Source organism: Mus pahari, chromosome 1 (genome assembly GCF_900095145.1).
Source record: "Mus pahari chromosome 1, PAHARI_EIJ_v1.1, whole genome shotgun sequence".
Classification (NCBI taxonomy): Eukaryota; Metazoa; Chordata; class Mammalia; order Rodentia; family Muridae; genus Mus; species Mus pahari.
In genome coordinates, this window is record NC_034590.1 from 157,847,793 (window position 1) to 157,869,668 (window position 21,876).

The 21,876-nt window shown below is 52.5% G+C and overlaps 1 protein-coding gene across 1 annotated transcript; it reads left to right on the forward strand.

Annotated features, from left to right (window-relative positions):
• The first annotated feature begins 6,681 nt into the window (after positions 1–6,681).
• Trim8 (tripartite motif containing 8) lies at positions 6,682–21,287 on the forward strand. The gene is made up of 6 exons (XM_021205527.2): positions 6,682–8,040; positions 17,682–17,777; positions 18,090–18,323; positions 19,281–19,312; positions 19,454–19,569; positions 19,888–21,287. The coding sequence occupies exons 1-6, from the start codon at positions 7,471–7,473 to the stop codon at positions 20,493–20,495; spliced, it is 1,656 nt and encodes a 551-aa protein (XP_021061186.1). The 5' UTR covers positions 6,682–7,470; the 3' UTR covers positions 20,496–21,287.
• The last annotated feature ends 589 nt before the right edge of the window (positions 21,288–21,876 follow it).

Here is a 21,876-nt window from a genome sequence, read left to right on the forward strand (position 1 = left end):
AAAAAAAAAAAAAAAAAAAAAAAAAAAAAAAAAAAAAAAAGTAAAAAACAAGAAAAATATTTTTTAAAAAATGTGAAAATCTTTTCAGAATTCAAGGCAAAAGTCCCTTGGAATTCTGAATATGGATCAGTAGTATGGTGTATCAACATGTGTACATATTTAAAATTTTCAAACTCTACATACTGAAACATATAAGCCATTGTATGACATTGCTCTAAGGTAGTATCATTAAGCAGAATATGGATTTTTTATTTTTGGTTTTCCAAGACAGGGTTTCTCTGTATAGCCCTGGCTGTCCTGGAACTCACTCTGTAGACCAGGCTGGCCTCGAACTCGAAATCCGCCTAGCTCTGCCTCCCGAGTGCTGGGATTAAAGGCGTGTGCCACCATGCCCGGCTTTGTCTCACTTTTATTATTTTCAAACGTAGACTTTGCCAGTTAGGAAGTTTGTGACTTTTCAGTCAGACCATGGCTCTGGGGGAATGCTCTTTCTGCCCTTCAGTGGCTCTGCAGGCTCCTCGGGCTAGCATGTGTCTGTGGCATTAACTTTGAGCCCCTTGGCTCTGCCTGGCAGGCTGCCCTTGCTTATGTCGAGGCTGAAGTCACTGTTCCTGCTTCCGTGAGAGCTGAGCCTCGTACCCTGGGCACTGGCCTGGAGCTGCCCCGCTAACCTCAGCTCTGGGAAGTGGCTGGCGCCTGCCCGGGTCCTGTACTGAGTGAGGCTCAGTGCTCAGCTCAGTCCCTGGTGCTCAGAGGCCTCTCTGCTTGCTCTCTTAGAGGGATTTAGTCCCCTTGCCAGCTAGGAAATTGCTCCCAGAGGTTCTTGTCTACACCTTCCACCTGGGACTTTCCTTCTCCTCTTCTCTTCTCTTCTCTTCTCTTCTCTTCTCTTCTCTTCTCTTCTCTTCTCTTCTCTTCTCTTCTCTTCTCTTCTCTTCTCTTCTTTCTTTCTTTCTTTCTTTCTTTCTTTCTTTCTTTCTTTCTTTCTTTCTTTCTTTCTTTCTTTTTTTCTTGGTTTTTCAAGACAGGGTTTGGGACTTTTCTAATACCTGAATCTTCTGTTCTAAGCTTGGGCTTCCAGCTAAGCTTGGAGTCGATGCCTCACACGATCGACATATGATGGCCGCCATTTGTAACCGAGAACTCCTCTACCCAAGCCTCGTTGTTCCCAGAATGACAACTCTGAGACTTACTTATGAGTAAATGCCTAGGCTCATTCCCCGACCAGCTTGTGACACATATAACCTGTTTGATCATGTCTGCCACATGGCTGGTTGCCTCTCCTCAGTTTCATTTGTCTGAGTCTGGGCTGAAATCTCCGGCTCTTGACTTTTTCCCAGAATTCCTGTCTCTCTGCCCAGTGCCCCATTTTCTAATCCTGCCGCAGCTCATTGGCCGTCGAATTTTTATTGACAGGATGTGCTTTCACACAGTACTCGCTGTGGAGAATCCCAGAACTGTGAGCCAACATAAAGTTGTGCTTCTTTTGGGGGGGCAGAGTGGGGTGCAGAGTATGTAGGAGTTGAGAGAGGATTTGTCTGTGTAACAGCTCTAGATGTCCTGGAACTCATTTTGTAGAGCAGTGCCTTCGAACTCACAGAGACTGGCCTGCCTCTGCCTTCTATGCCCTGGGATTAAAGGCGTGTGCCACTATGCCTAGCTAAACCCTTCTTTAAGCTGCTTTTGTTGCATATTTGGTTCCAGCAACATGAGTAATAATGTTGCTCAAGCTAGTCTCCAAGTTATGTGCTCCTGTTACCTCAACCTCCTGAGTGACACCATAAACATGCCACAACAGGAGACTGTTGAGCTTTTTGTTTGTGTTTTAAAAAAAAAATTAAAGATTTATCTAGCAGTAAGTGCCTTTAATCCCAGCACTTGGGAGGCAGAGGCAGGCAGATTTCTGAGTTCGAGGCCAGCCAGGGCTACACAGAGAAACCCTGTCTGGAAAAAAAGAAAGAAAGAAAGAAAGAAAGAAAGAAAGAAAGAAAGAAAGAAAGAAAGAAAGAAAGAGAAAAAGGCATGTGACAGTCTGGTATAGCCATGAATGATCTGAGACTGAAGAGAAAGATCTTGCTACAGTTCTGATGCTGACTGCGTAGATTCGAGAGTGAAAGATAGAGAGCCTGGGTTATGTCTCTCCTACCTGGCTGTGTTAAATAGCTCTGGATAGCTCCGGATAGCTCCGGGAGGGAACACAGGAGCAGGACCAAGCTGCAGCAGGAGAAGAGCAGCTTAATGTCTAACCCATGGGACTCAAAGTGCCTGGGAGAAACTTGGGTGGGGAGCTCTGTGGATCTGCAAGCTGGAGGTCACTCATTAACAGTCTGGAGATGTTCACAACATCTGGACAGAAATAAAGGCTCTTGAGCAAAGGAGAGGTGTTGTGGTTAGGAAAGGGGAGGATGGAGAGTCAGACCCTCAGAGCTGCCAATATCTCCAGCTTGGGCAATACTGAGTTGAGAACATGAAGAACCTGATGTCTTCCAAGCCATGTTGGAGAAGTAAGAAGAATCTGTTCAGTTGGTTCCCTAGGTCACTGATGAAATGGCCAGAAACACACCCTCCTCCATCTGCTTCTAGCAAACACGGTTAAAGGGCCATTTTCACATTGTTCAATCAGACATGCATATGAATTAACTCATGTATTCCTTTGTCTACCACATGGCCTCTCACAGAAAGATGGAAAAGTACTAAAGACCTGTGCTGTCTTCGGTCCTCAAAAGATCAAGGACCCAGAATTCATGTTGAACTGGATTTGGAACTTAGTTCTACAGTTTAAAATAAGTCTCTGAAATCTATACATCTAGTACATACTTCCCCACTGAGTCTGTCTATACATCTAGTACATACTTCCCCACTGAATCTGTCTATACATGTGCCCCTGAAACATTGCCTTTAGATAGCTGAGCCAATCAAGAGTCTCTACCAGAACAAAATGCTCATCGATTCTCCTGGTTCTTAGTAAATAGTTTCTTATTGAGGCCCAACTTCTGTCAGCCATTTAAAAACAGTTTCAAGCCAGGCTTAGTGGCACAAGCCTTTATCTCTGCTATTCAGAAGGCTAAGGCAGGAGGATTACAAATTCAAGGCCTGACTGAGCTACAAATCAAGTTTAAACAATCCAAGACAAACTACCAGAGAGACTTGGCTTCTTTTTTTTTTTTTTAAAGATATCTATATATAGATATATAGATATATATTATATGTAAGTACACTGTAGCTGTCTTCAGACACTCCAGAAGAGGGAGTCAGATCTTGTTATGGATGGTCATGAGGAACAGGTTTCTTGTGTGCTCAGGCCTACTTTCTTATAGAATCCAGTACCACCCGTGCAGGCAGGGATGTCGCCGCCACCGTGAGTCCTCTCATATCAATCATCAATCAAGAAAATGCCCCACAGGCTTGCCTACCAATGTGGAGGGGGGCATTTTCTCAATTGAGATTTTCCCCTTTTTGTTTTTGTTTTTCAAGATCGAGACAGGGTTTCTCTGTATAGCCCTGGCTGTCCTGGAACTCATTTAGTAGACCAGGCTGGCCTCGAACTCAGAAATCTGCTTGCCTCTGCCTCCCAAGTGCTGGGATTAAAGGCGTGCGCCACCACGCCCGGCTGGAGATTTTCTCTTTCAAATCAACTCTAGCTTATGTCAAGTTGACACAGAACTAGTCAGCATAACTATGTATCCATATTATATGGTTTAATTAATAAATTTAAAAAAGAACTTGGGGCTTGCAAGATAGCTTAACCTGGCAAGCATTAGGGGCAGAGTAGAATCCCCCAGAGTTTATGTAAAAAGCCAGGCAAGGCAGTAGTGTGTGGCATTAATGAGTCCCTTGTAGGGGAAGTGAAGACAGACCAGTGAGAGGCCATGTCTCTGAAAGGTAGACATACCTGAAGAACAACCCTCAAGCAAGGCTGTGCTCCGGCCTGTGTGGGTGAACTTGAATGTGTCTACACACCATTCCATACACATAGGTAGTTTGCAAGGCTTTGGGCTCAGTTGCCTCCACCACACACTAAATAAAACATTGTGCAAGATAATAGAGGCAATAAACATTTATATATTTAACAGGATATACATAGAGTGATAAGCACATCTTGGTCCTATTCCCAGCCTCTATTGTTACTGGTGTTATTATGTGGATTTCTTTCTGCCCCATAGCTAATCCAAAAATAAGTTCCGTTGGTTCTCTTTCCAGTATATAGCAAACCCAACGGCTCACAACCAGCTTAGAGTCCAGATGACTTCGCGTGACTGTGACAGGTAATGCCCTGTATGTTCTGGTCCCTACCTGTTTCTCTCCCTCCCATGATGCCTTCTTTCCACCCACGTACAAGTTTGTGCATTTGTTTTTGCCTTTTGAGGAGAGCCTTGCCTCCCAGTCTGCTCCTGCATGATTTTTGGTATGCATTCAGGTCTGGGTCAAGTGTTACTTTTACTTAGAGCCTTTGCGCATGCCTCTTACTCTCAGAAATTATCCTATATTTAAATTTAAAAAAATGTAGCTTTCCAGACAATTCCCTGGGCCTAGAAAAATGTCTCTGATATAACAGGTCTTTGTTATACTGTATATTCATTGACTGACCAACAAACCCTAGATATGTCACAGTTCTTTAAGCGTCCTTTGAATAGGGAAAAGGATTACTAGCAGGTACTTTTAAGCTTCAGGGAAAGTATCTCAGCGATCAGGCTCCACAGTGAACCTTGGCAATTCCCTGCTCAATTTCTCTAGACACTTGAGCAGACTGATTGACAACCCTTCTTTCCTCTCAAGTAAAAAGAGCTATAGCTGAAGAAACCCAGGAAAATATGGTCGGTCCCACAGCCTGGCAGCATTATTGCCGTTTTAAGGAGCTGGGCTAGAGCCCCTCCTTCATCACCCAATGTTTAATGTACCGAAGTTAGTGCAAGTCACGTGAGAGCACGAAGTTCGCCACGCCTCAAAGAGGAGGAGTCTCTCCTTGTTGACCAATAGTCTAAGCCGTTTCAGGAACAGCCCTAATCCCAGACAGGGAAAGGGGCGGGGCCAAGAATCAAAGCCGCTGTAACAGCACTTCCGGAAAGTACGCCCCTCCCCTCCCCCCTCCCCGTTTATTTCGCTCGTACCGGGTGGGCTGAGCCAGCGGGTGCTGATTAAAGGCGCCGCCTGCCGCTTTCGCCTCCCCCCCCCCCCCCCCCGACGCCTGTCTCCCCGCCCCCTTTCCGAGTAGCGGGACCAGCCTTGATGTAGGGACACCCCTGCCCCCCCTCCGCTTCTATCGCCCTTATCCGGGAGCCCCGAGCGCCGCAGTCCTCCTGCCTTCTCTCACCCCCATCTTGCCCTCTTCACTCTGCTTCGAACCCATTGTATGCGGGGCAGCTGCGAACCGGGGCCCGGAGACAGTGTGCCCAGTGTGCCCCGTCCGTGAGTCCCGCGGGCCGAGGCTCTCCCCCGCCCGTGCTGCTCCAGGCAGGGGCGAGAGAGGCCTTTCCTCGCTGCGCTGGTGACGGGGACCGGGGGGCCGCACCCCCAACCCCAGCGTGAGCCCCTAGTGTCCCTTCTTAGAGGGAAGAAAGCGGAGAGACCCGAGGCAGAAAAAAAGCAGCTTCTAACTGCCCGGCCCGCTGATCATTTTTATTATCGAGATTATTATTAAAAGGGGGCGGAACCCCAGGATGCAGAAAAGGGGGCCAGAGACGCAGCTATTTCTATTAAACAGATTATTCTTGAAATAATACACGCAAGATGGCTGAAGGTGGCTGTGATGAGTGTTCGGGCTGGGGGGTGGTTTCTTCCTTTTTTTCCCCCCCTTTTTTTCTTCCTTTTTTTTTTTTTTTTTGATCTAAGGATAAAGCTCTGAAGCGACAGCCGCAGCGGAGACCCTGCCCGGAGTGCCCGCCCTCCCCTCACTTGAGAAGCTGCAGGAGGACAAACGGACCCACGGACAGAGCGACGGGCGCGGGCCCGCCCCGGACGCGTCGCCCGGGCAGCGCTGGGGGCAGCAGGCGCTCTCCTTCTACCGACTTCTTCCAATTCTAATCTTTTTAAAAGAATTTTTTTTTGGAAAGGATCGGGATGGGTGGAGCAGAGGTAGAGAGAAATCAAGACTTGGCATTTTTCTCCTTCTCTCTCTCCTAATTTGTTGGAAGCCACCAGCCCTCCCCTTGGAGGAAAAAAAATCCCACCAAAGGGAGGGGTGGAAAAGCGAGCTACAGGACCCTCGAGCGCGCGCCCGGACCCCAGTCCCCACCGCGGCCGCTGGGAGCTCAAGATGGCTGGGCGCTGAGGACGCACCCGGCCCGGCTGGCTCGGCCTGGCTCCGTCGCCGCCGCCGCAGGCTGGCTCCGACCGCAGCCCCGAGCCTTCCAGGCCGGAGCAGAGGCCGAGAAGAAAAGAAAGTGGGGGGGAGGGGTGGGGGGGCGAAGGGGGAGGGCCGGGCGGGGGGAGGGGAGGGCCGGGAGCCGAGCCTCCTGTTCATTAGCAGTTGAGAAAAATTCCTTTCTAGTTTGATCAATCCTTGTTTTCCTCAGCGCAGACGAGGCGCCCGCCCAGCGCGGGGACAGGGAGTGGGGTCTCTCCGCGGCGGGGGCGCCCTGCGCGGGGCCTCCAGGGAGCGCAGAAGTAGCGACGAGGGGGTCAGGCCGGAGCACCTCCCGGGCTTCTCCCTCCCTCCCTCCCTCCCTCTCTGGTTGCCTTTTTTTTTTTTTTTTTTTCCACTTCTCTCCCTCCCCCTTCCGTTTCTATTTGTGAAGGGAGGAGGAAGGCAGAGGCGGGCTGGTGTCTCTGGCCGGGGACTGGAATTTCATCTGAATGACTGCCCCAGCGCGCACGCAGCGCCCCGGAGTCGGCCCGCCCGCGCCCTGCCACCCGCAGCCGGCCGGCCAGCTGGGGGACGCCTGCGCCACGGCCCGGGGACCGCCGGCGCGCCTTGCTCGCCGACTCCGGCTCCAGCCAGCCTCGGCGCGGCCGAACTAGCTTCCCGTGCCCCCTCGGACCTCGGCCGGGATCCAGGCGAGGAAGGCGCGGCTCGCACCAGCCAGAAGGGAGCCACCGTCGCCGCCAAAGGAAGAGTGCGGCTCCCCCGCTCGGTGCGCCGCGGGGCGCGCCCCGATGTCAGCCGCGGGGCCGAGCGCAGGCCGCGGGCCGCCGCTGCCCTAGCCGCGCTGCCCGGGAGGCGGTCTGTTATATGGAATTTGGACCACGGCACTCCCCTCCAGGGCTGGTGCCCCGGCCGCGGCCCTGGCGCAGCCCGCCGCCTCCCGCTAGCCACTCGCCAGGAAGAGGAGACGCAGCCGGCGGCGCGCGCGGCGCGAGGACCCAGGCTCCCTCCTCTGGGGGGCGGGCACGCGGAAGGCGCTGGTGACTGAGCGACTGGCGCGGCCGGCGGGGACCGGAGCTCCGGGCTCGGTGGGTCCCCAGCTGTACCAGACGGATCCCCAGGGTTGGGGAGTTAGAGAGGTCTACCCGGGCCCCCTGCCCGCAGCCGCCATGGCGGAGAATTGGAAGAACTGCTTTGAAGAGGAGCTCATCTGCCCCATCTGCCTGCACGTTTTCGTGGAACCGGTGCAGCTGCCGTGTAAACATAACTTCTGCCGGGGCTGCATCGGCGAGGCTTGGGCCAAGGACAGTGGCCTTGTGCGCTGCCCGGAGTGCAACCAGGCCTACAATCAGAAGCCGGGCCTGGAGAAGAACCTGAAGCTCACCAACATCGTGGAGAAGTTCAACGCCCTGCACGTGGAGAAGCCGCCGACGGCACTGCACTGCGTGTTCTGTCGCCGCGGCCCCCCGCTGCCGGCACAGAAGGTCTGCCTGCGCTGCGAGGCTCCCTGCTGCCAGTCTCACGTGCAGACGCACCTGCAGCAGCCCTCCACCGCCCGCGGGCACCTCCTGGTGGAGGCGGACGACGTGCGGGCCTGGAGCTGCCCGCAGCACAACGCCTACCGCCTGTACCACTGCGAGGCCGAGCAGGTGGCCGTGTGCCAGTACTGCTGCTACTACAGCGGCGCGCATCAGGGACACTCGGTGTGTGACGTGGAGATACGGAGGAATGAGATACGGGCAAGTACACGGAACGCGCGCGAACACACGCGCGCACTCACGCACACACACAGCTTGGGAGCCACCCATCCGCACAAGCTGACTCTCGTGACATTAGCCTAGAGGCCCTCTTCCAAACTCTTCCTTGAAAGTTTTGGGGGGCAAGGTCCTGGGGAAAAGGCCCGGCTGCTGGATGCATTCTCGCACCTGCGCCCTTAGGATCCCTCTTTCAAGTCACTTATGGAATTGGGGGGAGGCTGTTAGAAGTAGTTTTGAGTGTTGCTTTTCTGTTTTGCGCAGTTCACCCCCCCCCCTGCATTGTTTCTGTAAGCTCTACGGGAAGTCACCAAGGCAGTGACCCCGGTCCTGCTTCTCCAGCTGCTGTTTATGTAATGAGTGTCCTGGTGCCGCTGCTGTGGCTGACATGATCCATGATGCTGGCATACCAATGAGGAAGTAAACAAAGCAGCCATGTTAGTTTTCAGCTCTACTGGAAACACGCTGGGGGTTGAGGGGGGGGAGCTTCCGGAGATAGAGCAGAACTCTGGCATCTAGCTGGGTAAGGCCTGGGTGTCCAGAGGAGTCCCCGACTGTCAGCTCTTTCAATCCGTCCTAGTAGACGCTCCCCAGGCTAGGGCTGCTCGCTCTATACTTGTATGCTGCCTGCGCCTGGCATGAACAAACCTTAAAGTATGTGGCTTCTTCACCCTGGGCTCTTTCCTCCCAGCCCTGCCCTCTTACACGGCCCTCCCACATTTGGGGAGGGGACGTGGAAGACGGAAAAAGAGTCCTGTGGGTTTAAGGTTGAACTGCGTTGAAATCTGGTTTCAGGCAGCTGGCTCCCCTGGGCTGCCGGCTGGGTGATTACGAACCGCACCCCCTCCCATTGTATACACCCTACTGCAGCAGCCAATGTCAAAACCGCCTTCCCCCTCTTAGGCCTCTGGGCCTGGCTAGGGAACTGGAGTGGGGCATACTTCCGTCCCTTTCACTGGAAGGGGGCTCCTCCCAGGTTCCTCTCGGGTCCCCTGCCACTCTGGGTTGAGTCACACCGGGAAGAAGGAGTGGAGCTAAGACTGAGCCATCTTGAAAGCTCTTGCTAGGGGTCTTGAGCTAAGGGAGCAGGGCTGGGTTTGGTAGGACTGGGAGTGTGTGTTTAGGGTGGGGGGCCCCTGGAGGCCAACTGCTGCTGTAGGAGGAAGCTGGGCCTGTCCAGAATGGAGATTCGAGCTGTTTCCTTGGTGGTTGTGGGGGCTGGACGGAGACAAGGAGGGGACCAATCTAAATGAGTCACTGTTTAGCAATTAAAAACCACACATATACAACCAACCAAAGGCAGAAGGGCCACCGCAGGCTGAGGGCGGGGACAACAAAATTTGCTGTATAATTAGTTTGCAATTGCATGGGCCAGCTCTGGGGTTTTGTGCCAGGAGAGGCCTCTGGTTTCTTAAAGGAAGTGTGGGGGTTGGAGAAGTGGAGTCACTCCTCCCCAGCAGCTGGGAAAGGCCAAGTCCTGGGGAAGTGGAGGAGCCCTGTGGTCCTCCTCCCCTGACTCGGGTTAGGCAGAGCCCACACTTTACCCAGGGTTGAGGCTGCTGCTATTAATAAAGACCATAGGGGTGGAGGCTGGGAAAGGGCAGGGAAAGGCTGGAGAAAAGACGGCCGTCTGAGTCTCTGTCCTGGGGTTGGCTGTAGAAAGTGAGTAGAAGGGAAGATAGGACTGAATGGGGACCGTAGACTGTGTGGTTAGCCCATGTGTCTGCACCCCCTAAGTGCTAGGGATGTCTTGGGGTAGGGAGAAAAACTTAATACCTGGCTTGGTACTAGGAGGGTATCCTAATGTGTGCCTACATTTACCCTCAAATGGCTATGTCTGAGTTTAAGATTGGGAGGAAAGGGTGACATTTGCTTGTAGAGTGGACCTGGAAAACACACACACACACACACACACACACACACACGTATGCGCTTGAATGTGTGCATGTGCTCTCATGCCTATGGGGCAAGCTCAGAAAGAGTGACTTGCGTTAGGGCCAGATGTGCAATTCTGTGAGCTCAGCATCTGTGCCCCAGGCTTATCTTCCTCCAGGTTCCTCACGTCCATTTTCTCTGGTGCCCCAGGCTTGAAAACCCTTCAGTAGCCCCTTATCACTCAAGTAGAAGTCTGACTTATTGAATGCAGAGGCAGAGCTCTCACCCTTGGGGAGGAGCTGAGCTGTGAGGAAAAGCTGACTAGAAAACCCTGTCTTCTCTTGGCTATCCAGAAGGAGAGGGCTTTGCCTCAACTGGTTTCCTCATGCTGGAGGGAGTCTCCCTGAAAGGGTCTTTGCTAGTGCTGTGGAAAAGGGTACCAGAATTTTCCAAGGTATAGGAGCAAAAACACAGAGAACCACAAAAAATAATCTTATTTCTCACCTGCCCTCACAGTGGGTTAGGGTCCGGCTCAGTTGGCTGGAAATAGTTAACGCCGCTGCTGGGCGTTTTTGAGTGCTGGGTGTGGTGGCCCACAACTTTAATCCCATCTCTGCGGAGGCAGATGCAGGCAGATCTCTGAGTTCAAGGCCAGTCAGGATTACATAGTGAGACCTTGTCTCGGAAAAACAAGAATAACAAGAAACCCACCACCCCCAATACCACCATCAACACCAACATCACCCCCACCCCACCCCCCACTTAACCCTTCCCGTAGCTCTGTCTCCAAATACTCACAAGCACCTACCTTTGTGTACTTGAGCCCGTGGCTTGGGTGGAGCATCAGGAAGGGGTGGCACTCAAGAGTTAGGCCCGTGCAGGCCAGGACATGGCCCCATTCTGCCTTTGAGAGGACTGGGTGCCAAGCAGATGGGGCCTTGAGCTCACTCCCTGGGACACACCTGTGCCCTCGGAGGGTTTTTCCTTTGGGCTGTGGGCCCAGGCTTGAGACATCTGGTGGGTTCAGGCCTAGCAATCCTGAATGTCAGACAAGATCCCTTCAAGCCTCTTAAGTTTAAGGGTTCATCTTAGTAATGGGGGGCTGATGGGAGTTGGGGGCTCTCTTAATGAACTCTCCCAACATAGAAAGGACCCAAGAGAAGTCCCAGTCATGCAGTGAGGGGCTTTGCAGATGTGCACACGTGAGCTTGCATGGCTTTTGTGCTTCTGTGTCATGTCTAGGACCCCGGAAGCAGGCTGGAGATATTGGCCTGAACCATGCGCCTTATCCCCTCCCTCTTATGGAAAAGAGGTGTTTTCTGAGAACACAGTCCCACTGCTGAGAGTTGTAGTTGCTGAGAGTGAGAGTCCCAGATGCCTGTGTGGGATGGGGTGGGGTGGGGATGCACAAGATCCCTGTAGAGAGTCCATCCGGGTGTGAGAGGGAGGCCTAGAGGTCTCTGCTGAGCTGGGGCTAGGGTTACAGGCCGATTCAGGAAGTTCAGACCCACCCTTCCCTCTGCCAAATGCAGACAGAGTGGGGAAGCTCTGTGTGTGGGGAAGAGGGTAGTGTGAGCTCTGTCCTTTCCTTGATCATCCTGAGTCCTTAGAGAAGGAAGCCTGCTTTGGCTTCCTCCCTGGGACCTAAGAGAAGCCTCAGGCAGAGGTCCAGTCCCCTGCCTCTACCCCAGGATCCAGCTGACAGCCAGGAGCCTGTCATACACTCCCACTGATTGCTCCACCTGACAGCAGTTATGGACTCAGGGCATCTGTCTGTCTGTCTATTGTGACTAATTCTATTTTTTCTCACATGGGTATCAGTGTGCACAACTGACTTAATTGGCACTACTTTCCTATGTGGCTGTGGAGTGGAGAGAGTATGCTCATGTGTTTATGTCTGTGAGAGAAGTGTGGGTGTCAGGTGAGATGGGAGTGGGGTACAGGGCAGGCTGTTTAGGCCTCGCTGGTGATCCCCGCAAACTGAATTTCCTGTCCTTGATTTCAGAACGCCACTTGCTAAGTGCTCGAACAGGTAATAGGTAGGCTGTGAGCCCTCCAGGGGGCTTGGGACTTCCTTATCTGGGGAACTTCAGGAAGGGAGAGAAGGTTGGGATTCATGTTAGGGTAAGCTGTTGCCTGTGGTGGGTGTTGGAGTTAGGACAGAGCCCCAGTGGGTGCTGCAGAGCTGGGGAGTCGGGAGGATCTGGGTGAACAGCCTCACTTGGGCCTCTGCCCTGGGCTAAGCGAGCAGGCCTGGCCAGCTCATCCCTGGCTCTGGGAAAACCTTCCTCCCTGGCCGGCCTGGCATTCAAACCCAGACAAAGGGGGGCTTTCTCTCTCGCCTCTTTGTTCTGCTGCCCCAGAGGCTGCTCTGTGCGCAGCAAAAGCTAATTCGGCTCTGCATCTGGGAAGCCCTCTCATGCTGGTGGCCTGTGGGGATGGCTGAGTCTGTAGCTTTCTCCTTGCCCTGGCGCCTGTGCTCGCCACCCCTTACCCCTGGGTTTGTGGTTTCCCCCGCTTAAGGGGTTCACATGGTAGGCCAAAGCAGACACTGTGGCAGGGAAGTGGGACTTTCTGGAGGGGACAGGAAAATGCTTGTGCCACGGAGCCTGCTCATTGGATCTTGGGATAAAGGATTAGATGGGGAAGTAAGGGTAGTTTAAGCTTGGGAAGAAAGTTCTACAAGGTTCTAGGCTGAATCAGGGAGCCAAGGCTGGCATGACCTAAGCAAGGAGATGTGTTCTTTCCCATTAGCCTGGCCCCTTTCTTGTCCCCTCACATTTATCACAGGGGCTGCCAGAGCCAACCTCAGCCTTGCCTACAAACCTGGGGCCTGCCTCTGCCCTGGCCCTCATCCCGGTCTCCCCTGACCTCCCTTCTCTTCAAGGTTGGCTTGAGGGTTTATTATTATTTATTAACTTTTACACAGCCCTTACTCTCTCACAGCCCTTACCCATCTGCCTGGTCTAGTCTGGCAGCAAGCAAAATGCCAACGGGGCCTAGCTGGTCCAGAGGAGCCTGAGGTGGCAGGGCAGAAGTTAGGCCCTTATGAGTGCCCCTCGTGGTCGGGTGGGCACCAGGGCATGGAAGCAGGTCTGAGATACATGGGCACTCTGGAGCCATGGAGGGCATGGAAGTTCACAGGCCAGTAGATCCCAGAATGCTGAAGCCCGAAGGTAAAGGAACAGTGATCAAGTCCCACACTTCTAGGCTTCTCTCCAGAGACCTTGGTCCCTGCATTGCTTCTAGACATGGTTCCGCCTTCCACGCACTTAAGTTGGGCCGCAGTCCAGGAAGCTTATGGGGGCGGGGGGCACAGGCAGTTTAAAAAGCCTCTACTCCCTGTTTTGGAGTGCCTTGATGGGACTCAAGCTGGGAGATGGAATCCAACCTCATCTGTGTTTTTCCCCAAAGGGAACTGACTCCCCCGGGGAAGGTGGGGAGATCCTGGGCTAGACCGAGGCTGCTGAGAGTGGGGAGGGGATGCAGGCTGCGCCTCCCAAGCCCCTGGTCCTCCAGCATCTTCCTGCTTGGTTGCTTTAGGGTTTTTTGTTTGTTGAGATGGAGTCTCTATGCATGTAGCTCTGGCACCTGATACATCCACTCTGTAGACTTAAACTCACAGGGATTCCCCTGCCTCTGCCTCAGTTCTCAAGTGCCAGGATTAAAGGTGTGCACCACCATGCTCAGCCCATTTGATTTTTGTTTTGGTTTGTTTGTTTGTTTGTTTGTTTGTTTTTCAAGACAGGGTTTCTCTGTGTAGCCCTGGCTGTCCTGGAACTCACTTTGTAGACCAGGCTGGCCTCGAACTCAGAAATCCACCTACCTCTGCCTCCCAAGTGCTGGGATTAAAGGCGCGCGCCACCATGCCAGGCTCCCATTTGATTTTTTTGAGTTGGTGGAACTGTGGTGGTGGAGCAGCATCTGCCTCTTGAAGTAGCACCGCTCCCTGGGAAGCTGGGGGAGGGGCTTGCCCAGCCTTGCCAGCCCTGAATCTCTCATTGGTGAGCTTCCTTCCCCTTCCTGCCCTGAGAAAAGGGGGTCTGTGAGGTGACAAGGGGAAACCAGCCCCCCTACCTGTTGGGGTTACTGTCTTCACCGGGCCTTGGCTGGACCCAACCCCGAATCCTGAAGCTGAGGCCCAACACTAGCATCCCAGGGTAGGGATGCTTCTTGGGAATGCCTAAGAGGAGAGAGTGGGCTGAGCAGGAGGCAGGGATGGGTAGTAGTCATAAATTCCTGAAGGGCCTCAGTGGGGAAGCAGGAGGGGCCCTCCCTGGCTTGCAGGGCAAGAATCTTTCCCAGCCCAGGAGAAGTTAGGTTGGTTAGAGCCTTTGTCTGTGTGTCTTCTCCTTCCCCTGAGACTCAGCCTGGCCTCCCTCCCTCATCTCTGTTCAGGGACCTGGTCATCCATGACTCGGGCAGGCAGGCATGGAGTGGTGAGAGCCTGAGCTATCAGGTGGCCTGGACCCTGGTGTGTATCTGGGGCGCTTGGTTCGGTGTGAGTCACACCTGTGCACACACATGATAGGCAGCCAGCGTGCCGTTTGAGCTCCTGTGATATAGGAGAGGGGGGGAGGCCTCCCATTTACAGTGAAGCTTGTTTTTTTTAAGTGTGTGTGAGTATTTTGCCTGCCTGTGTGTATGTATACTGCGTGTGTGCAGGTGTTGGAACCCCAGGAACTGGGGTCATTTACAGATGGTTGTAAGCCTCTGTTAGCACGGGGAATCAAACGTGGGTCCTCTCCTCCCAAGCAGCTAGCACTCTTAGCCGCTGAACTGCCTCTTTAACTCCCCCAAGAAAGTTTCAATGCCAGCCCCTTGGTTGTCTGGGGTCTCCAACGACCCAACAGTCATTACTTGTAATTGGGTGTAAGTGTATGTGCACGCAGGGGTCTCGGGGCCCAGGTTGCTCAGATGTGCCTCTGGGCAGTCCTGTAGTCACCTCCGTTTATCCCATACAAGCTATATTTATTGTCAATCTGGGCACTCTGGCTGACAAGGGCAAGGTCTGCCGGGTCACTGAAGGAAGAACCAGCTGGGACAAACTCCAGGCTTTCAAAGCCTAGGGAGAGAGCCCTACCTTCACCTCACCCCTCAGCATCTTTCTTCTTTGTTTCTTGGCTAGCAACCTTTCGAGAATAGATCTGCCTGAAGTTTCCTGCTGGCCTTGATTCCCTCATACATAATAAGGGTGGGGGTGGTGAGGAAGGAATTGTTAGGAGCCTAGCTCCGGGCAGGGAAGGTGAGCAGGGGTTATGTGGTGAGACTAAAGGCCCCCACAGAGGAAGAGAAGTGCCCTTGCTGGTGGACATTTCCCCTGAGTTTCTGGGAGCTGCTTTGCAGAACCTTGTGCTTCACCCTTGGATGTTTCTGGAAAAGTGTTCAACAACAACTAGGTCCTCCTGCCAAAGAAGGGTAAAAGGGTGGCTGCAAAGCCTTTTTTTTTTTTTTTTTTTTGAATCAGGGTCTCCCTTTATAGCCAAGAATGACCTCAAACTTGTCCCTCAGTGTCCCCAGAGTAGGAACTAAGGCTTGCACCATCATGCCTATCTAACACCAATTCTTATTTTCCCCCCTTCTGGTTCAGACCGGCCTTGAACTTACAGTGATCCTCCTGCTTCACCTTCATAGAACTAGTACTTTGGATGTGTGCCACCATCCCAAGCCAAAGCTCAGTCCCATTTTCAACCCCAAGAGGGTTGAAATGAATGCTGGATGGGTGTTGGCACATACCTCTAATCCAAACACTCTGGAGGCAGAGATAAGATATCTTGTGAGTTCTGGGCCTGTCGGAGTGAATTCCTGGACAGCCAGGACTGTTACACAGAGAAACACTGTCCAACCAAACCAAAAAAAAAAAAAGAAAAAAAAAAGAAAGAAAGAAAGAAAGAGGGGGGGGGGAGGGAGGGAGAGGGGGTTGAAATTTCTAGAGAAATCAGATCATGATTTGTGAGTGAAATACAGAGTATCAGAATGTGAGCGGAAGATGCAGGTCTGTAGAGCACTTGCCTAGCTTGGGTAAGGCCCTGGGCTCTATCCTCCATGTTGTAACACAACAGTAACAGTAGGGGGCGGTAGCCTAGTGAGGGGATGCTAGGCTAGAGCTGCCACATGACTTCCTGCGAGTGGCAGCATTTTATGTACAGTAGCTGTTGTTAAACCCCTAAAGTGAGGCTGGTGCATCTGGGAGCCTGAAGCTGCCCTCCATTTTTTCTCTTGTTGTTTTTTTTTTTTTTTTTTGAGTCAAGGTCTTTCTATGTACTGGTTCCAGCCCCTAAAACTCCTGTCAGCTTCCCAGTGCTAGGGTTGGTAGCCAGTATGTCCATATCTGCCTTACTTTGTTTTGTATTAACATCAATGTAAAAAGTAGCTGGTATACTAAAGAACACTGCTACCCAGTAGGGCAGGACGTGACAGCCGACAGACCACACGACCAGGGTAGGAAGACCTGTACCAACTCAGAACAAACAGGGTCATGGAAAGTTCCTCAGAGTTGGGCCTCAGAAAGCAGACAAAGAAGGGGGTACTGTTGGCTGGCAGGAAATGACAGGAAGAACTGAAGTGTCCTGTGAGCACAGGGCTGGGGCGATCCTGGAGAGGCAGACAGTCACAGGACCTTCTAAAGGCACGTGGAGCTCCTGACCCAGCCAAAGACGTACTTTACCCTACACTAGCGGATGGATGGTGCCTGGCCATGGGGAATTATCTGAAAGGAGGCAGTCATGTTAGGTGGGAGAGACTTCATCTGGAGAGGTGTGTTTGTGATGGGATAAAGGATTGTAGAAACAGACAATTAGGGACATTAGTAACCCTTGCAGAGAACCTGCATCCAATTCCATTTCCAGGGGGATCCAAATCCAATCCCTTCTGACCTCAGCCAGTGCCAGACAGATACCTGGTGCACATAGTTATGTTCGGGCAAAACACTCATATACAAAATAAAATAAATACGATTTTTTTTTTTTTTTTTTGAGAGCTTGGAAAAGCACCTTGCCCTGGCAGCAGGTTGTTTTTGAAAGCCTCAGAGTCACTCTTTACTAGTCCTGCTGAGGTGCTGAACCACGAGACTCCTGCGACTGGGGCTTAGCCTCAGGAGCAAGGAAGGGTGGCTTTGTTGCTGAGCTATAGAACAAGGCAAATATAAGGCGAGCTCAAGAGCCTGTGTCACCTTGGAAGGCTGTTCAACTATATGTGTGTCTAGGAGCACTTGTGAATGCCAGAGGAGTCAGAGTCCCCTGAACCGCCCGTGAGCTGCCTGACTGGTCCTGGGAACGGAACCTGACTCTGGGTCTACCACGAGAGCAGTGGGCGTTCCTAACCACTGAGCCATCCCTTCGGCTCCATTGGCCGGATGGCTGTAGCCAGGTTGTCAGACCTCTCCAGGCCTCAGTTTCATCCTTTGTGAATGAAGATAGTACAGTACTTACCTCATGGATGGCTGGGGTGACTAGATGAACCCGCTTCTAAATATAATGAAGTGATGGGTCCCTAGAAAGCAGGGGCTGCAAGTGTTTTGCGGGCAGAGCCTGCTCTTAGAAAGCTCGGGGCTTGACTACCCGTAGAGGAAGACCCTTGTTTCCCGTTACTGAAAACTGCTGGTCCTGGTGCTGCTTGAGGGCCAGGGAGGCTGGCTGGTAGAGATTTTAGGTCATCTTGAGTCAGAGGACCTCTGGGAAGACTCTGTGAACAAGAGGGTGATATTGGAGCAGCACCCCATTCTCACACTGCTATTCCAACTGTCCCTACAGAAGATGCTAATGAAGCAGCAGGAGCGGCTGGAGGAGAGAGAGCAGGACATTGAGGACCAGCTGTACAAGCTCGAGTCAGACAAGCGCCTGGTGGAGGTAGTGAACCCTGAGCACACGTGGGGTGATGGGGGTGCAGGGTCTTAGGTGAGTTCTTTTTTAGGGGTCTTGAGGCGCTCTGTGCCGGAGCCACCTGTCAATCACTCACCTATCGGAATAGGAGCCCACAGGTCAAGAGTGGTTGGCACACAGCCCAGTGCTATACATGGGGAGTTGGTGGGTCACACCTTACCCTCAGAAGGCAGGGGGCTCAAGAGCCCAGACCCCAGCATCAGAAATGGAGTTGGGGTAGTGATGTCAGCCTGAGATCGCTCAGTGCTCATGTGTCTGCCCGTCCCTGCATCGCTGCAGGAGAAAGTGAGCCAGCTGAAGGAGGAGGTGCGGCTGCAGTACGAAAAGCTGCACCAGCTGCTGGATGAGGACCTGCGGCAGACAGTGGAGGTCCTGGACAAGGCACAAGCCAAGTTCTGCAGCGAGAACGCGGCGCAGGCGCTGCACCTTGGGGAGCGCATGCAGGAGGCCAAGAAGCTGCTGGGCTCCCTGCAGCGTCTCTTCGACAAGACGGAGGACGTCGGCTTCATGAAGGTGGGACTGGGGCCCCCCCGCTCTGCACAGCCCTGCTCCCCAACTGCTTCACCTCCCTTGTCTTTGGAGCCAGCCTGCGTGGGCTAGACTTTGTCCAACTGCTCTTCCTAGTTCTATGACCTTGGGCAAGTCACGGATGCTTCCTAAGCCTTGAAGTCTGCCATCCTTTATCTGTTAGTCCGCCATCCTTTATCTTTTAGTCCACCATCCTTTATTATCTGTTAGTCTGCCATCCTTTATCTGTTAATCCAGATTCTTTTTTTAAGCTTTGAAAACTAAAAGAAACAAATTTTGGCACCTACCTCATTTAAGAACAAATACTGGGTAGAACTGGCACGGGCAGTTATGTGTGTCACATGGTAAGAAAATTCAGACAGGTTGTTGTGGATGGGTTGGACTGTGGTGTCCTGTTTGGATCATATGTGTAACACAATCTGACATCGCGAACATCATTACATGCTTCTGACATCCAGATTTCAAAGGTCTGGACTAGGTGGTTCACACTGTTAACCCCAGCACTCAGGAGGAGTAAGAGGCAGGTGGGTCTCAGAGTGCCAGCCCAGCCTGGTCTACAGAGTGAGTTCTAGGACACCTAGAACTACATAACAAAGAGACCCAGCAAAGGGCCTGTGACACACTCTCCCAGATGTAATGGGTACAAAGAAGACGTGATGGGAATGCAGCTCAGGGTATATGGTACTTGCCTGGCATGCACAAAGCTCAGGACTTACTTGTTCTTTGGTACCATATACTATGCCCCGTTGCCACACTCTCTTATAATCTGCACAGGGAAGTGGAGGCAGGAGGATAGTTCAGGGTCATCCTAGTGCTTAGTTCTAAGCCAGCCTGGGATACTTGAGATTCTGTTTCCAACAACAGGAGCCTTGCCATGCTCAGTAGCCAGAGCTGCTCTGCCGTGCCTTTCCCACTGACTGACCTTCTCCCCTTCCCTTGTAGAACACCAAGTCTGTGAAAATCCTAATGGACAGGTGAGATGAGAGCCCCTAGTCCTCCAGAACACAGTCTGAGGGAGGGCAGAGAGGGCCACGCCCACTGGTGGGGAGGAAGGGCGGGCTCACGGGTGACACCCCCTCACAGCCAATGCCTCGTCCACTGCCCCACCCCCCCAGGACCCAGACCTGCACGGGCAGCAGCCTTTCTCCCCCTAAGATCGGCCACCTGAACTCCAAACTCTTCCTAAACGAGGTGGCCAAGAAGGAGAAGCAGTTGCGGAAGATGCTAGAAGGTAAGGGGGGGTTAAAGGCCTCTGGGCAGGGGTAACTACCAGCCAGTACCATTTCCAAGAGGCAGTATAGCTCTACCCAGGCAGACCTGGGCTTATACCCTGGCTTTGCCACTTCTAGCATGGAACCTTGGGCAAGTGGCATTATGTGACCTTCCTGAGCTTCGGTTTTGTTTTGTTTTCAGTTAGAATATAAAAATAGTAAACACCAACCAAGATGTCACACATTTGGACCCACAGAGGTTCAAAACCCCCCGGGAGAGGAAACCTGGGTTGTTTGGGTTGGGAACTTCAGCAACATTTATTCCAAACTCTCCACAGGTCCCTTCAGCACACCGGTGCCCTTCCTACAGAGCGTCCCCCTGTACCCTTGTGGTGTGAACAGCTCTGGGGCCGAAAAGCGCAAGCACTCAACAGCCTTCCCAGAGGCTAGCTTCCTGGAGACTTCGTCGGGCCCAGTAGGCGGCCAGTACGGGGCAGCGGGCACAGCCAGCAGCGAGGGGCAGTCTGGTCAACCCCTGGGGCCCTGCAGCTCCACGCAGCATTTGGTGGCTCTGCCAGGCGGTGCCCAGCCAGTACACTCGAGTCCCGTGTTTCCCCCTTCGCAGTACCCCAACGGCTCTGCCACCCAGCAGCCCATGCTTCCCCAGTATGGCGGCCGCAAGATTCTCGTCTGTTCTGTGGACAACTGTTACTGCTCTTCCGTGGCCAACCACAGTGGCCACCAGCCGTACCCCAGATCCGGCCACTTCCCCTGGACAGTGCCCTCACAGGAATACTCACACCCACTTCCACCCACACCCTCCGTCCCTCAGTCCCTTCCCGGCCTGGCGGTCAGAGACTGGCTCGACGCTTCTCAGCAGCCTGGCCACCAGGATTTCTACAGGGTGTATGGGCAGCCGTCCACCAAACACTATGTGACAAGCTAACGCCAAGCAGGCATGGACGCTGGGGACCCTTCTCCCCAGCCCCGGTGGCTCGGGAATTATGCATTCAGAGACCGGCCCTTTCCACCCTCCTCTCCTTTCTTCTCCATTCCTCCACGTCATTTCTTTTTGGATTATGTTTTATTTAGGGTCTTGTTTTGATTTTTTTTTTTTTTTTAATTATGCATCTCCTGGATGAGGAGGTGACCGTGGGAAGTAGCCTAGGCAGGGGCTGCAGGTAGCCCTGGAGTTGGGACAGTATCTTAACTCAAGGCACTGGGCTCTCTTTCCTTCTTTAAAAAAAAACAAAAAAAACAAAAAAACCTACCCCCTTCCCTTCACACCGCCATGGCCGGAAGAAGCCATGGATGACAGCTCTCCCTGCTTGCCCCGGGAGGCAGCCCGGTGCCCACTGTCCGTTTCTCCTCCCTTCACTGGTTCTTCTGGGCAGTTGGATCACTGGTGGAGAAAAGAGTGACCTAGAGATTGTGGAGAGTTTTCTTTGTTTTAGTTTTCAATTTTTTTTTTTTTTTTTTTTTTTAAACCAAGAGTGATTTCTACACAACCTCTTCCCAGCCGGAAGTTCAAGGCCACATCTCAAGCAGCCTTTGGCATCTTCAAACCGGAGTGGAATCTTTCAAAGCCAGGAGCCCCATATCCAGGAAAAGCTGAGAAAAAAAAAAAAAAAGGAAAAAAAAAAAAGAACTTTGCCAATGATAGTGACCACAGCGAAAGCAAATAATAATAATATTAATAATAATAAAGAGAAATAAAAGAAATAATGAATAAAAACAAGAGCACAGCCCTTGTGGAGGTCAGTGGGGGAGGGGCTGCCTAGCTCTCCATCCTTCCCTGGCTCTTGGTAGAGCACCTTCCTACAGGGAGCACTTTATCTGAATCATGGACTTCCTGTTTAGAGCACACACACACACTGAAATCCCATCTTCTAAATAAACATGATGGCTCAGTCTTGCCCCAGCCTTGCCTCTTACCCCACTGGCCCTCTCAGGCCTAGAACCTTTTCATGTTGGTCTGCACAGGGCTCTCGTGTCATGATTTCTGTCCTGGGTCTAGACACAATTCCAGACCCTGACCTATAAATACCACTCCTCAGACCAACTACATCTGTCCTTCACCTTGGGTTTATTGGATAAATCCTTGCTGAAGGCCTTCCAAACCTGGCCCAATGAGACACAGGCCCCTGGCATCTCTGTGAGGTCTTGCCAGGGTGCAAGTTCTATATGCTAGGTGCTCTACAGGACTGCAGAGCCTATTCCAGGGATAGGGGCCACTGGGCTCCTTTAATGACTTGGGACTTTGGCCCTGGAAGGGATAGAAGGGGTAATAGGATTAAAAGGGGAAGGAGGGCTAGATCTGAAAACCC